The 15,017-nt window shown below is 41.7% G+C and overlaps 1 protein-coding gene across 1 annotated transcript; it reads right to left on the bottom strand.

The window, feature by feature from the left end:
* Positions 1-6,667: 6,667 nt before the first annotated feature.
* On the bottom strand, positions 6,668-14,175 carry LOC129694289 (gamma-crystallin S-1-like). Its single transcript, XM_055631000.1, has 3 exons — positions 14,134-14,175; positions 8,291-8,557; positions 6,668-7,017 (listed from the first exon to the last, which is right to left on the bottom strand). The coding sequence occupies exons 1-3, from the start codon at positions 14,173-14,175 to the stop codon at positions 6,742-6,744; spliced, it is 585 nt and encodes a 194-aa protein (XP_055486975.1). The 3' UTR covers positions 6,668-6,741.
* Between the last annotated feature and the right edge of the window lie 842 nt (positions 14,176-15,017).

Here is a 15,017-nt window from a genome sequence, read left to right as displayed (position 1 = left end):
GGAAAGTGGTGAAATCATTGGACAAAGTCAGCATGGATTTACGAAAGGTAAATCATGTCTGACGAATCTTATAGAATTTTTCGAGGATGTAACTAGTAGCGTGGATAGGGGAGAACCAGTGGATGTGGTGTATCTGGACTTCCAGAAGGCTTTCGACAAGGTCCCACATAAGAGATTAGTATACAAACTTAAAGCACACGGCATTGGGGGTTCAGTATTGATGTGGATAGAGAACTGGCTGGCAAACAGGAAGCAAAGAGTAGGAGTAAACGGGTCCTTTTCACAATGGCAGGCAGTGACTAGTGGGGTACCGCAAGGCTGGGTGAGTGGGCAAATGTTTGGCAGATGCAGTATAATGTGGATAAATGTGAGGTTATCCATTTTGGTTGCAAAAACGGGAAAGCAGACTATTATCTAAATGGTGGCCGATTGGGAAAGGGGGGGATGCAGCGAGACCTGGGTGTCATGGTACACCAGTCATTGAAGGTAGGCATGCAGGTGCAGCAGGCAGTAAAGAAAGCGAATGGTATGTTAGCTTTCATTGCAAACGGATTTGAGTATAGGAGCAGGGAGGTTCTACTGCAGTTGTACAGGGTCTTGGTGAGACCACACCTGGAGTATTGCGTACAGTTTTGGTCTCCAAATCTGAGGAAGGACATTATTGCCATAGAGGGAGTGCAGAGACGGTTCACCAGACTGATTCCTGGGATGTCAGGACTGTCTTATGAAGAAAGACTGGATAGACTTGGTTTATACTCTCTAGAATTTAGGAGATTGAGAGGGGATCTTATAGAAACTTACAAAATTCTTAAGGGGTTGGACAGGCTAGATGCAGGAAGATTGTTCCCGATGTTAGGGAAGTCCAGGACAAGGGGTCACAGCTTAAGGATAAGGGGGAAAATCCTTTAAAACCGAGATGAGAAGAACTTTTTTCACACAGAGAGTGGTGAATCTCTGGAACTCTCTGCCACAGAGGGTAATTGAGGCCAGTTCATTGGCTATATTTAAGAGGGAGTTAGATGTGGCCCTTGTGGCTAAGGGGATCATGGGGTATGGAGAGAAGGCAGGTACGGGATACTGAGTTGGATGATCAGCCATGATCATATTGAATGGCGGTGCAGGCTCGAAGGGCCGAATGGCCTACTCCTGCACCTAATTTCTATGTTTCTATGTCTAAGATTAACGTAAGTGGGAAGTATGTTATGGCTAATGAAATAATTGGTACCCATTTAGTTGATGGAATATTTTCGTAGTAGTATCTAACAAAAGTTGTTCACTGCACAGTATAACTATCAACTAATTCTGCTGTGGTCAGAGAATTGGTGAGTAGTTTACTGCAGCCATCTCTCCATGATATCACGCAATAATATCTCAAAGCAAATCTGCGAAGTCTCCACTTTTCATTTTCCATTAACTTCCCTCTAAATTAATTTCTTCCACACCATGATTTGGCCTGCCTCACCCTTCTTCCAGATTCCCCCACAATCATTCTACAGAAGGGACCTGACCCAAAACATCACCTATCCATGTTCTCCAGAGGCGCTGCCTGGCCTGCTGAGTTATTCTAGCACATTGTGCCTTTTTTTGTAAACCAGCATCTGCAGTTCCCTGTTTCTTGAAATTAGTTGGAGTTGCCTCTGGTGCTCTATGAGAAGGACAGCAGAATGCAAGCTTTATCCTGCATTTATCCATTGTTCGATTGGCATATTGACACTTTTGAAAAATATAAAAGTGGGTAAGTCTCCAGGTCCTGACAGGATATTCCCTAGGATATTGAGGAAAGTTAGTGTAGAAATAGCAGGGGTTATGACAGAAATATTTCAAATGTCATTAGAAATGGGAATGATGCCGGAGGGTTGGCATACTGCACATGTTGTGCCATTGTTTAAAAAAGGTTCTAAGAGTAAACCTAGCAATTATAGACCTGTTAGATTGACGTCAGTGGTGGGCAAATTAATGGAAAGGATACTTTGTGATAATATATTTAAGCATCTGGATAAATAGGGCCTGATTAGGAACAATCAACATGGATTTGTGCTTAGAAGGTCATGTTTGACTAATCTTCTTGAATTTTCTGAAGAGATTACTAGGGAAATTGATGAGGGTAAAGTGGTGGATGTTATGTCTATATGTACTTCAGTAAGGCCTTTGACAAGGTTCCACATGGAAGGTTGGTTAAGAAGGTTCAATTGTTGGGTATTAATGGTGGAGTAGCAAGATGGATTCAACAGTGGCTGAATGGGAGATGCCAGAGAGTAATGGTGGATGGCTGTTTGTCAGGTTGGAGGCCAGTGACTAGTGGGGTGCCACAGGGATCTGTGTTGGGTCCACTGTTGTTTGTCATATACATCAATGATCTGGATGATGGTGTGGTAAATTGGGTTAGTAAGTATGCAGATGATACTAAGATAGGTGGTGTGGATAATGAAGTAGATTTTCAAAGTCTACAGGCAGATTTAGGCCATTTGGAAGAGTGAGTTGAAAGATGGCAGATGGAGTTTAATGCTGAGAAGTGTGGAAGTGTGAGGTGCTACATCTTGGCAGGCCAAATCAAAATAGGACGTACATGGTAAATGGTATGTGGTAAAAGGGATTGAGGAATGCAGTTGAACAGAGGGATCTAGGAATAACTGTGCATAGTTCCCTGAAGGTGAAATCTCATGTAGATAGGGTGGTAAAGAAAGCTTTTGGTATGCTGGCCTTTATAAATCAGAGCATTGAGTATGGAAGTTGGGATGTAATGTTAAAATTGTATTGGTGAGGCCAATTCTGGAGTATGGTGTACAATTTTGGTCGCATAATTATAGGAAAGATGTCAACAAAATAGAGAGAGTACAGAGGAGATTTACTAGAATGTTGCCTGGGTTTCAGCAACTAAGTTACAGAGAAAGGTTGAACAAGTTGTTCTTGACATGACTTCAGAATTAAGGGACAGAAGTTTAGGGGTAATATGAGGGGGAACTTCTTTACTCAGAGAGTGGTAGCGGTGTGGAATGAGCTTCCAGTGGAAGTGGTGGAGGCAGGTTCATTGGTATCATTTAAAAATAAATTGGATAGGCATATGGATGAGAAGGGAATGGGGGGTTATGGTATGAGTGCAGGCAGGTGGGACTAAGGGGAAAAAAAAGTTGTTCGGCACGGACTTGTAGGGCCGAGATGGCCTGTTTCCGTGCTGTAATTGTTATATGGTTATATGGTTATAAGTTAGGTCTTTATTCTTTGGAGCGCAGAAGGTTAAGGGGGGACTTGATAGAGGTCTTTAAAATGATGAGAGGGATAGACAGAATTGACGTGGATAAGCTTTTTCCATTGAGAGCAGGGAAGATTCAAACAAGAGGACATGATTTGAGAATTAAGGGACAGAAGTTTAAGGGTAACGTGAGGGGGAACTTCTTTACTCAGAGAGTGGTAGCGGTGTGGAATGAGCTTCCAGTGGAAGTGGTGGAGGCAGGTTCGTTTTTATCATTTAAAAATAAATTGGATAGGTATATGGACAGGAAAGGAATGGAGGATTATGGTCTGAGTGCAGGTAGATGGGACTAGGGAAGAATAAGTGTTCGGCACGGATTAAAAGGGCTGAGATGGCCTGTTTCCGTGCTGTAATTGTTATATGGTTATATGGTTATTTTGCTTGATGCTTGCAAAGGCCAAATCAAGATTGCTCCAATAACTGTAAGGCTGACACAAATCAATTTTTAATCTGCAAATTAATTTGTTTTAATATGCAAATTCTTTATTATTGGCCTGTATTAAAACCCCATAGCAATGAACAATCAGTCTTAAGAAAGATCTCGACCCAAAACCTCACCTATTCCTTTTCTTCAGAGATGCTGTCTGACCCACTGAGTTACTCCAGCTCTTTGTGTCTATTTTTGGTTTAAAGCAGCACCTGCAGTTCTTCAAACACAAACAATGTTTTGTCCATTTTTACTGAAATTATCTGATAAATCAATTACTAAAGATCATATTTTATGGTAAGTACTCGACAAGAAGGTCAGAGGATACCTTCCTGTTATAAAATCTTCCTGGTATATTGTAAATACCTTGGTGTGCAATGACACTTCACAGCCCAGCAGTCCTTATTTGTGTATTGTAATATGTGCTTGATATTCAGAGTAATATCAGGAATTTTGCTTAAAACATATTCTAACAATGTTCACTGAGAAATAGTTGTTAAGATATTTTCTCCTACTTTTCACATTTTCATAGAGTAATATCCCACAATACAAAAGTGACATTAATACACCCTTAAATAATTTGCCTATATTCTTTTCTATGCTTTTCTATACTTCTTTTCTTCTTTTCTCGGAGAATTAAAATATTGAAGGATGTGACCTAGGTTCATTTATTTGTTACACAATATGGGTTATTTTACCATGACTTAAATTATCAATTGCTCCTTCTTACAGCTGATACGTTAATTTGTAAATCACATTAGAAATCACATTCATGATTTCAAATTCCTTCAGGTTTTCAAGGATTCTGGTTCGAGGTTTGCAGAAAGAACCAGCCTTGAATACTTGACTTTCTTTAGGAATTCCAATGTATCCAAATGTACCAGGTCCTGTTCAACCATTGACTTTGGCACTCACTGACATAGAATATCTTCCACACAGCTTGGCCCAACAATAACAAACCTGTCCTTGCTTTACAATGCATTCCTTTGTCCTCCTGATCCATGTAACTGATTTTTTCCACTACACATCAAGGATATTTGACCATCTCCAATACCGGTGTCTTTAGTAGGTATGTTGCAAAACTTACCTTCAGCGGCGCTGCAGTTCTGTTACTGCCCGTGTGCGCGACTTTGGCGCCTTTGAGAGGGAGGCGGGTTTTCTCTCGACTATTGAAATCGAGGTTGTTCAGCCTGCTTAGTTGCTGACGAAAAATCGCTGCGACATTCGTTCACTGCAGTTATTTTTAAACTAAATTGGATTATTTAATTGCTATAGTAGATTAAAAATCATCCTCTAAAGCCGCGAATGCCGACAACGGGACGGATCTCACGTAGGGGACAAGGCAAAGTAGGCTGTTTATTTTTACATTAAAAAGTGCTTCTTAAGATCCCTTTATTCAAAGTTTTAAGTTGCGAGAAGGTGACTTGGGGGCCCATCCGAACCGGCAGTGTTTTTCATGCCGATATGGGCTTCAAATCCACCGCAATCGCAAGGTTCCAAACCAGCGCGTTCCACAAAATCCCACTGAATTAAATGGTCATTAATTTACTGCAATTAAACACTAAATTCCTTCTATGTGGCCTATAAATTAATGACAATGAGATTAAAAAATCATGTTTTATTGTGAATTCTTGTGTGAATGTTCTTTGGACACTTAGGCTATTTAAAAATGTAAATCTTTTCTTAAGAAATGGATAGATGTTTAGATCTAGTAATTGAATTTTGGAGTTAGCTACAATTGGGTAACTAACTAATTATATGCTTTAATTTCAGGCCATCCAAGTAAGATTGTTTAATATTTGTTTCAGAATGCTTCAATCTATAATAACTGAACATTTCTTACAGTTCTCTTAATTTTTTAATAAAGTTATGGCCATTTGACTGTCCTTAATCACAACTTTTGTGTTAAGTCAATGGAAAAGCAATAGGGAACAAGATGCTAATTTCCGAGTATGAAAATGGCCATAACTTTTTTTAATACTGATGATATAAAAGTGAATTAAGTGTCAAATTAAACTTCTTTTTATGCTTTATCTGATGGGATAAATTGCAGACTTGATTTTTTAAATCTCAAATTTTTGTAACATTGCTATCTTTAGCATACTAGGTTTTTGCCATGCCGGCATTGGCATATGTGCTTTTGCCAGTCTCTATCTTAGATTTGAGATTTTCTTCCTTGATCACCAATTCTCTCTATTCTCTTAAACTGTTTTATAAATTTTTTACCCAAGGTTTGGTCAACTGACCTAATATATAATCATAATACACTAAGTTCCGGAGTAATTCAGCGGTGCAGGCACTGGAGAACATGGAGAGATGATGTTTTGGTCCTTTTGTGCAGTGACCAGCATCTACAGCTCCTTGTTTCTACAATATATTATCATGTGGTTTAGTACCAGATTTTATTTGTGAGCTATGTTGCAACTATTTAAACAAATTTAAAGTGCAGCATAAATTCTGGTTCTTTTTGCTAAGGAATTAAACAATCAGAGTCAATATCCATGTGCCATCAACTGTGGCAAGATCAGCTCTGGCTCTGATGTGATCCCTCTAAATAGCCCAAACATATTTTTGTTGTTTTGATTATTCATTTTGGTGAGAAAAATGAAGAACAATGAAGAAGTGTGGCACGGGGGCGTAGCAGTAGATTTACTGCTTTACAGTGCCAGAGTCCCGGGTTCGATCCCGATTACAGGTGCTGTCTGTATGGAGTTTGTACGTTCTCCCCGTGCCCTGCGTGGGTTTTCTCCGAGATGTTTGGTTTCTTCTCACACTCCAAAGACATACAGGTTTGTAAGTTAATTGGCTTGGAACAAATGTAAATTGTCCCTAATGTGCGTAGGATAGTGTTAATGTGCAAGGATTGCTGGCTGGTGCAGACTCGGTGGGCTCATGGGCCTGTTTCTGTGCTAAACTAAACTAAACAACACATGGTGACATTATGAGAGACCATCTATCTTTAGACTTTCAATAAATTTGCGGATGTAAACAGTGTTGAAGTAGAGATGTTTTATTGTGGCGATAAATATTTTAACAAGATAAATTTGTGCCATGCAATAACAGATTAGAAGTCCCTCATGCGCCTGAAAGACCCGATGGTGGAGTTGTAGCCGCCCCAGTCATTGTATTTCCTGTACTCCCCGGGTCTCATGAAGTACTGTCGGCCTCTGTAGTTGGGTTGTTCATAGAAGATCCAGTGACCATCCATCACGTGGCAGGAGTGAATGTCACGGTTACGGAAGCGATCATAGACGGAGGGACAGTCGTCCATGAATTCCATCATCTGTCCTCCAAATTCAGGCCTCTCGTAAATCTTCATCCTGTAGTTTCCACCTCGTTGCTGGAAAATAAATATGATTGTAATCGGGGTGAAACACAAATGCACATTTGGTCCAAGATGAGAAAACAGCCAAATAAGGAGGGGAATATTCCAGAGACTAGTTGAAGTCTAAAAAAACAGATAAAGTGAGATGATCTGCTGGACAGGGTGACAATGTCAGGTTTGGCAATAATGAAATGCTGCTATACAATGTTATTTGTAATGATATTTTGAATGTTCATTTAGTATGTGGAGGTAAAGTGTGAAGTGTCATGTAGGAGTATAACCAACAATGAGATTAAAGATGAAACTATTTATCAGTTAAACTCTTTAATTTAATTTTAGGCTTGTTTCCAGTGTTCACTGCCACGTAATCTTATTTTTTAAAGAGTGAAATATGTGAAACAATAAAAAGAGAAAATACATAAAAAATTCACAAATATATTTGACGTAAAGGTCTGATTAAGAGGTGCCCTTGCAGGATTAGTTAATGCTGTATAGTATATCCTGTGAATTTATAAAATAAGAATTTACATATTAATTTATAACAAATTTATCAGCAATATCTAATTAATGTTTCCACCAATAATCATTGTGACTCGTGCAATAATCTAAGTTAGCCAGCAGAAGGCACACACTTTATTATCTCTCCAGCAAGCTATAGATCATATTGGGATTTAAAACTCTCTTTGTGTGAAGTATCAGTCAGTATCACGTTACAACCGTTACATAAACAAGCACAGTTTGAAGGACTAACAGTGAGAAATTCATGTTCATATGTTCATAAGTGATAGAAGCAGAATTAGGCCATTTAGCCCATCAGGTCTACTCCGCTATTCACTGATGGCTGATCTACAGTATCTCTCCCTGTCAACCCCATTTTCCTGCCTTCACCCCATATCCCGTGAAGCCCTTACTAATCAAGCATCTGACAATCTCCGCTTTCAAAATATCCATTGACTTGGCTTCCACAGCCTACTGTGGCAATTAATGTCACAGATTCACTAATCCCTTTAATTCTGAGTCTTTGACCTCTAGTCCGAGAGTCTCCCACTTGTGGAAACATCCTCTCCACATCCACTCTATCCAATGTAAATTTCAATGAGGTTTTCCCTCATCCTTCTAAACGCCAGCAAATACAAGTCCAGTGCGTTCAAACACTCAACATATGTTAACCCAATCATGAAATAAATGGCAGCAGAAGGATTACCATTGAGGAACTCAATCTACAAACACAATGATCAGCACCTGGTACTGATGTGTATGGAATATAGCACGTCAAATTATCACTCACATGTGGGTAGCTGCGACAGGACCTGATGTTGTCGTTGAATCCCATCCAGCGCTGGTAGTCAGGATACTCCCCCCTGTTCAGGACATACTGGTACCCCATGTAGTTTGGTTTCTCGTACGCCACCCACCAGTCACTCTCCACACGGATGGAGTTACAGCGGCTGAAGTAAGGGGACAGGTCGGCACAGTCGGTGCTGCACTCATAGTGCCGACCCTGGAAGTTCCTGTCCTCGTAGAAAATGACCTGTGTGGAGAGAAAAATAAATGTCTGTAAGTTAACAGTTCATCCCAGGAGATTTGCAACGCAATAGAATGCAAAAACACTGAGCTCTCCTTGCCTTTCCCATTTTGAGTCCAGTGAGGTTAGAAACTGACTGAATGTTTCACTGCCTCATGTCGCTTGGTATTTATACAGTGTGCATAATAATGACAGCAATGGGTTATTCTTTTGTCATGACAATGAATCACTACTGAAAATCAGCGGAAAAATAACCGCACACTGCGCACAGTGATGGAAGAGAAGCATTCGAAAGGCACCTGATGTGTCATTGATTCTTCCAATTGTGTTTTCATGTTTCATTTGTAATCTGAACAAAAGAGTTCTGGAGCATTCACTGCTCCGAATCCTGCAGGTCTGTTTCATACGATTTGATGAATCATATTAACATAGAAACATAGAAACATAGAAATTAGGTGCAGGAGTAGGCCATTCGGCCCTTCGAGCCTGCACAGCCATTCAATACGATCATGGCTGATCATCCAACTCAGTATCCCGTACCTGCCTTCTATCCATTCCCTCTGATCCCCTTAGCCACAAGGGCCACATCTAACTCCCTCTTAAATATAGCCAATGAACTGGCCTCAACTACCCTCTGTGGCAGAGAGTTTCAGAGATTCACCACTCTCTGTGTGAAAAAAGTTCTTCTCATCTCGGTTTAAAGGATTTCCCCCTTATCCTTAAGCTGTGACCCCTTGTCCTGGACTTCCCCAACATCGGGAACAATCTTCCTGCATCTAGCCTGTCCAACCCCTTAAGAATTTTGTAAGTTTCTATAAGATCCCCTCTCAATCTCCTAAATTCTAGAGAGTATAAACCAAGTCTATCCAGTCTTTCTTCATAAGACAGTCCTGACATCCCAGGAATCAGTCTGGTGAACCGTCTCTGCACTCCCTCTATGGCAATAATGTCCTTCCTCAGAATTGGAGACCAAAACTGTACGCAATACTCCAGGTGTGGTCTCACCAAGACCCTGTACAACTGCAGTAGAACCTCCCTGCTCCTATACTCAAATCCTTTTGCAATGAAAGCTAACATACCATTCGCTTTCTTTACTGCCTGCTGCACCTGCATGCCTACCTTCAATGACTGGTGTACCATGACACCCAGGTCTCGCTGCATCTCCCCCTTTCCCAATCGGCCACCATTTAGATAATAGTCTGTTTTCCCGTTTTTGCCACCAAAATGGATAACCTCACATTTATCCACATTATACTGCATCTGCCAAACATTTGCCCACTCACCCAGCCTATCCAAGTCACCTTGCAGTCTCCTAGAATCCTCCTCACAGCTAACACTGCCCCCCAGCTTAGTGTCATCCGCAAACTTGGAGATATTGCCTTCAATTCCCTCATCCAGATCATTAATATATATTGTAAATAGCTGGGGTCCCAGCACTGAGCCTGTGGTACCCCACTAGTCACTGCCTGCCATTGTGAAAAGGAACCGTTTACTCCTACTCTTTGCTTCCTGTTTGCCAGCCAGTTCTCTATCCACATCAATACTGAACCTCCAATGCCTTGTGCTTTAAGTTTGTATACTAATCTCTTATGTGGGACCTTGTCGAAAGCCTTCTGGAAGTCCAGATACACCACATCCACTGGTTCTCCCCTATCCACGCTACTAGTTACATCCTCGAAAAAATCTATAAAATTCGTCAGACATGATTTACCTTTCGTAAATCCATGCTGACTTTGTCCAATGATTTCACCACTTTCCAAATGTGCTGCTATCCCATCTTTAATAACTGACTCTAGCAGTTTCCCCACTATCGATGTTAGACTAACTGGTCTGTAATTCCCCATTTTCTCTCTCCCTCCCTTCTTAAAAAGTGGGGTTACTTTTGCTACCCGCCAATCCTCAGGAACTACTCCAGAATCTAAAGAGTTTTGAAAGATTATTACTAATGCAATTTTGTGGTATAATGTTCAAATCTACATTATGTCAAACATAACTGTACCCGATTATTTTATTTATTAAATTACACGTGACAAGTTGTGTGTAATAGATTAGTTGTGTGTAATGTAAAGATTAGATTTGGTTTTGTGTGGTTTAGAGACACAGCGTGGAAACAGGGTCTTCGGCCCATTGAGTCCGCACCGACCATCGATCCCCGCACACTAACACTATCCTACACATCCACTAGGGACAGTTTACAATTTACACTTATACCAAGCAAATTAACCTGCAAATCTGTACGTCTTTGGAGTGTGGAGAGAAACTGAAGATCTCAACGAAAACCAACGCTGGTCACGGGGAGAATGTACAAACTCAGTACAGCCGACACCCTTAGTCGGGATTGAACCCGAGTCTCGGGCGCTGTAAGGCAGTAGCTCTACCGCTGCGCCACCGTGCCACACCTGATTGTGGATTGTGTGCGTGCAAAATGATTTCTGACACATGATCGCTTGAACTAAAGTGGGTGAATAGAGGTCTTTGACACCAGCAAGGCCTTGGATAAAGTTCCACATTGTAGGTTGCTCAGGAAGGTTGGATCGCATGGTATCTGGGAGAGCTTGCAAACTAGGTAGAGGACAGTCTTGGTGGGGAGAACAGTGGGTGGTCACACAGGGGCTGTTATCGGACTGGAGGCCTGTGACGAGCTGTGTGCCTCAGGAATTGATGCTGGGGCCATTGCTGTTTGCGGTTTATATCAATGATTTGGATGAGAATGTACAAGGCATGATTGCTGAGTGCAGATGATGCTAAAGGAGGTGGTATCATCGAGAGTGCAGATGGTTATCAGGAAATTACAGCACTATCCTGAGCTGCTGGGCAAATGGGCTGAGGAATCTCATGTAGATAGGGTGGTAAAGAAAGCTTTTGGTGTTCTGGCCTTTATAAATCAGAGCATTGAGTATAGAAGTTGGGATGTAATGTTAAAATTGTACAAGGCATTGGGTGAGGCCAATTCTGGAGTATGGTGTACAATTTTGTTCGCCTAATTATAGGAAGGATGTCAACAAAATGGAGAGAGTACAGAGGAGATTTACTAGAATGTTGCCTGGGTTTCAGCAACTAAGTTACAGAGAAAGGTTGAACAACTTAGGGCTTTATTCTTTGGAGCACAGAAGGTTAAGGGGGGACTTGATAGAGGTCTTTAAAATGATGAGAGGGATAGTCAGAGTTAACGTGGAAAAGCTTTTCCCACTGAGAGTAGGGAAGATTCAAACAAGGGAACATGACTTGAGAATTAAGGGACTGAAGTTTAGAGGTAACATGAGGGGGAACTTCTTTACTCAGAGAGTGGTGGCTGTGTGGAATGAGCTTCCAGTGAAGGTGGTGGAGGCAGGTTCGTTTTTATCATTTAAAAATAAATTGGATAGTTATATGGACGGGAAGGGAATGGAAGGTTATGGTCTGAGCGCAGGTATATGGGACTAGGGGAGATTATGTGTTCGGCACGGACTAGAAGGGTCGAGATGGCCTGTTTCCGTGCTGTAATTGTTATATGGTTATATGGTTATATGGAATGGCTGGTGGAGTTTAATGCAGATAAGTCGAAGGTGTTGCATTTTGGGAAGTCTAACATGGGCAGGTCCGACAGTGAATGGTAGAGCCCTGGGGAGTGTTGTAGAGCAGAGGGATCTTGGAGTACACCGACATAGTCCCTTGAAAGTGGCATCACAGGTAGATTGGGTGATAAAGACCGTTTCTGGTACTCTGGCCTTCATTAGTCGGTACTCAATATGGAAGTTGGGATAATATGTTACAGTTCTTTCTTTTGTGTCTTTTGTTTTAAATCTCAAAGAGGATATGGGCCCTAGGGTTAATTTCATCTTTAATGCTTATCTCTATCATATCACAGGGCAGCACAGTGGTACAGTTACTGCCTTACAGATCAGAGACCCAGGTTCGATCCTGACCACGGATGCTGACTAAATGGAGTTTGCACGTTCTCCCTGTGAGCACATGGGTTTTTGCCAGGTGCTCCTGCCTCCTCTCACATTCCAAAGATGTGCAGGTTTGTAGATGAATTGGCTTCTGTAATTTGTCCCTGGTGTATAGGAGAGAACCAGTGTGAACAGGTGATCCTGGTCAACGCGGACTGGCTGGGCTAAAGGGCCTGTTCCAATCTGTATCTCTAAACTAAAGTGAACAAAGCAATGGCAGTGGCACCTGTAACCATCTGACTCAGAGACAGGCCTACACGCTGTACGTGCTCATTCACTAGGGATTAGAACACTTCACAAGAGTTGTACATGAAGATTAAATGTGCAGATGGTCCTGTAGTGTTGTGATCCAGCGAGAGGACTCTAGGTAATAAACCTTCACGTTGTAATTCTTTGCAATTCAGAGAGGTATTTGTACTGGACATACGACTGCAACATCCAAATCAGACATGTTGTACTCTCTTCACTTCTGGCTCCTATTAAAAAACGCTGACAAGTGTCTGAGCTGGACAATGAATTTGTTTTTTTTTGCTAGGGGATGCTGAAGGTAAATAGCTGTACACTGGTGTAATAACGGGCTTGGGCAACTTGCTGAGTCAGGGTTAGAGGAAGCGTCACTCTGAATCACTCTGTGTCTAACCCGTGCTTTGGGAGTGTGTGAAATGTCTGTGTAGAAGGAGATTCACACTGTATCTAACCCATGAGGCCCATGCAATCTCCCGTCATCCATCATTTCAACTCCCCTTCCCATTCCCACACTGACCTCTCTATTCTGGGCCTCCACCATTGCCCGAGTGAGGCCACATGTAAATTGGAGGAACAGCTTCTCATATTTCGCTGAGGTAGTTTGTATACTAATCTCTTATGTGGGACCTTGTCGAAAGCCTTCTGGAAGTCCAGATACACCACATTCACTGGTTCTCCCCTATCCACGCTACTAGTTACATCCTCGAAAAATTCTATAAGATTCGTCAGACATGATTTACCTTTCGTAAATCCATGCTGACTTTGTCCAATGATTTCACCACTTTCCAAATGTGCTGCTATCCCATCTTTAATAACTGACTCTAGCAGTTTCCCCACTACCGATGTTAGACTAACTGGTCTGTAATTCCCTGTTTTCTCTCTCCCTCCCTTATTAAAAAGTGGGGTTACGTTTGCTACCCGCCAATCCTCAGGAACTACTCCAGAATCTAAAGAGCTTTGAAAGATTATTACTAATGCAATTTTGTGGTAGAATGTTCAATTCTATATTATGTCAAACATAACTGTAGCCGATTATTTTATTTATTAATTTACACGTGACAAGTTGTGTGTAATAGATTAGTTGTGTGTAATGTAAAGATTAGATTTGGTTTTGTGTAGGTTCGAGATACAGCGTGGAAACAGGCTCTTCGGCCCATTGAGTCTGCACCGACCATCGATCCCCGCACACTAACACTATCCTACACATCCACTAGGGACAGTTTACAATTTACATTTATAGCAAGCAAATTAACCTGCAAACCTGTACGTCTTTGGAGTGTGGAGAGAAACTGAAGATCTCAACGAAAACCAACGCTGGTCACGGGGAGAATGTACAAACTCAGTACAGTCGACACCCTTAGTCGGGATTGAACCCGAGTCTCGGGCGCTGTAAGGCAGTAGCTCTACCGCTGCGCCACCGTGCCTCACCTGATTGTGGATTGTGTGCGTGCAAAATGATTTCTGACGCATGATCGCTTGAACTAAAGTGGGTGAATAGAGGTCTTTGACACCAGCAAGGCCTTGGATAAAGTTCCACATTGTAGATTGCTCAGGAAGGTTAGATCGCATTGTATCCGGGAGAGCTTGCAAACTGGGTAGAGGATAGTCTTGGTGGGGAGAACAGTGGGTGGTCACACAGGGGCAGCAATCGGTCTGGAGACCTGTGACGAGCCGTGTGCCTCAGGAATTGATGCTGGGGCCATTGCTGTTTGCGGTTTATATCAATGATTTGGATGAGAATGTACAAGGCATGATTACTGAGTGTGCAGATGATGCTAAAGGAGGTGGTATCATCGAGAGTGTAGATGGTTATCAGGAAATTACAGCACTATCCTGAGCAGCTGGGCAAATGGGCTGAGGAATGTCATGTAGGTTGGGTGGTAAAGAAAGCTTTTGGTGTTCAGGCCTTTATAAATCAGAGCATTGAGTATAGAAGTTGGGATGTAATGTTAAAATTGTACAAGGCATTGGTGAGGTCAATTCTGGAGTATGGTGTACAATTTATTGTGTGCAGATGGTCCAGTAGTGTTGTGATCCAGCGAGAAGACTCTAGGTAAAAAACCTTCACGTAATTCTTTGCAATTTAGAGAGGTATTTGTACTGGACATACGACTGCAACATCCAAATCAGACATGTTGTACTCTCTTCACTTCTGGCTCCTATTAAAAAACGCTGACAAGTGTCTGAGCTGGACAATTAATTTGTTTTTTTTTGCTAGGGGATGCTGAAGGTAAATAGCTGTACACTGGTGTAATAACGTGCTTGGGCAACTTGCTGAGTCAGGGTTAGAGGAAGCGTCACTCTGAATCACT

Source organism: Leucoraja erinacea, unplaced genomic scaffold (assembly GCF_028641065.1).
Source record: "Leucoraja erinacea ecotype New England unplaced genomic scaffold, Leri_hhj_1 Leri_605S, whole genome shotgun sequence".
Classification (NCBI taxonomy): domain Eukaryota; kingdom Metazoa; phylum Chordata; class Chondrichthyes; order Rajiformes; family Rajidae; genus Leucoraja; species Leucoraja erinaceus.
Note: the sequence above shows the minus strand (reverse complement) of the source record. Positions and strands in the feature narration are given on the sequence as shown.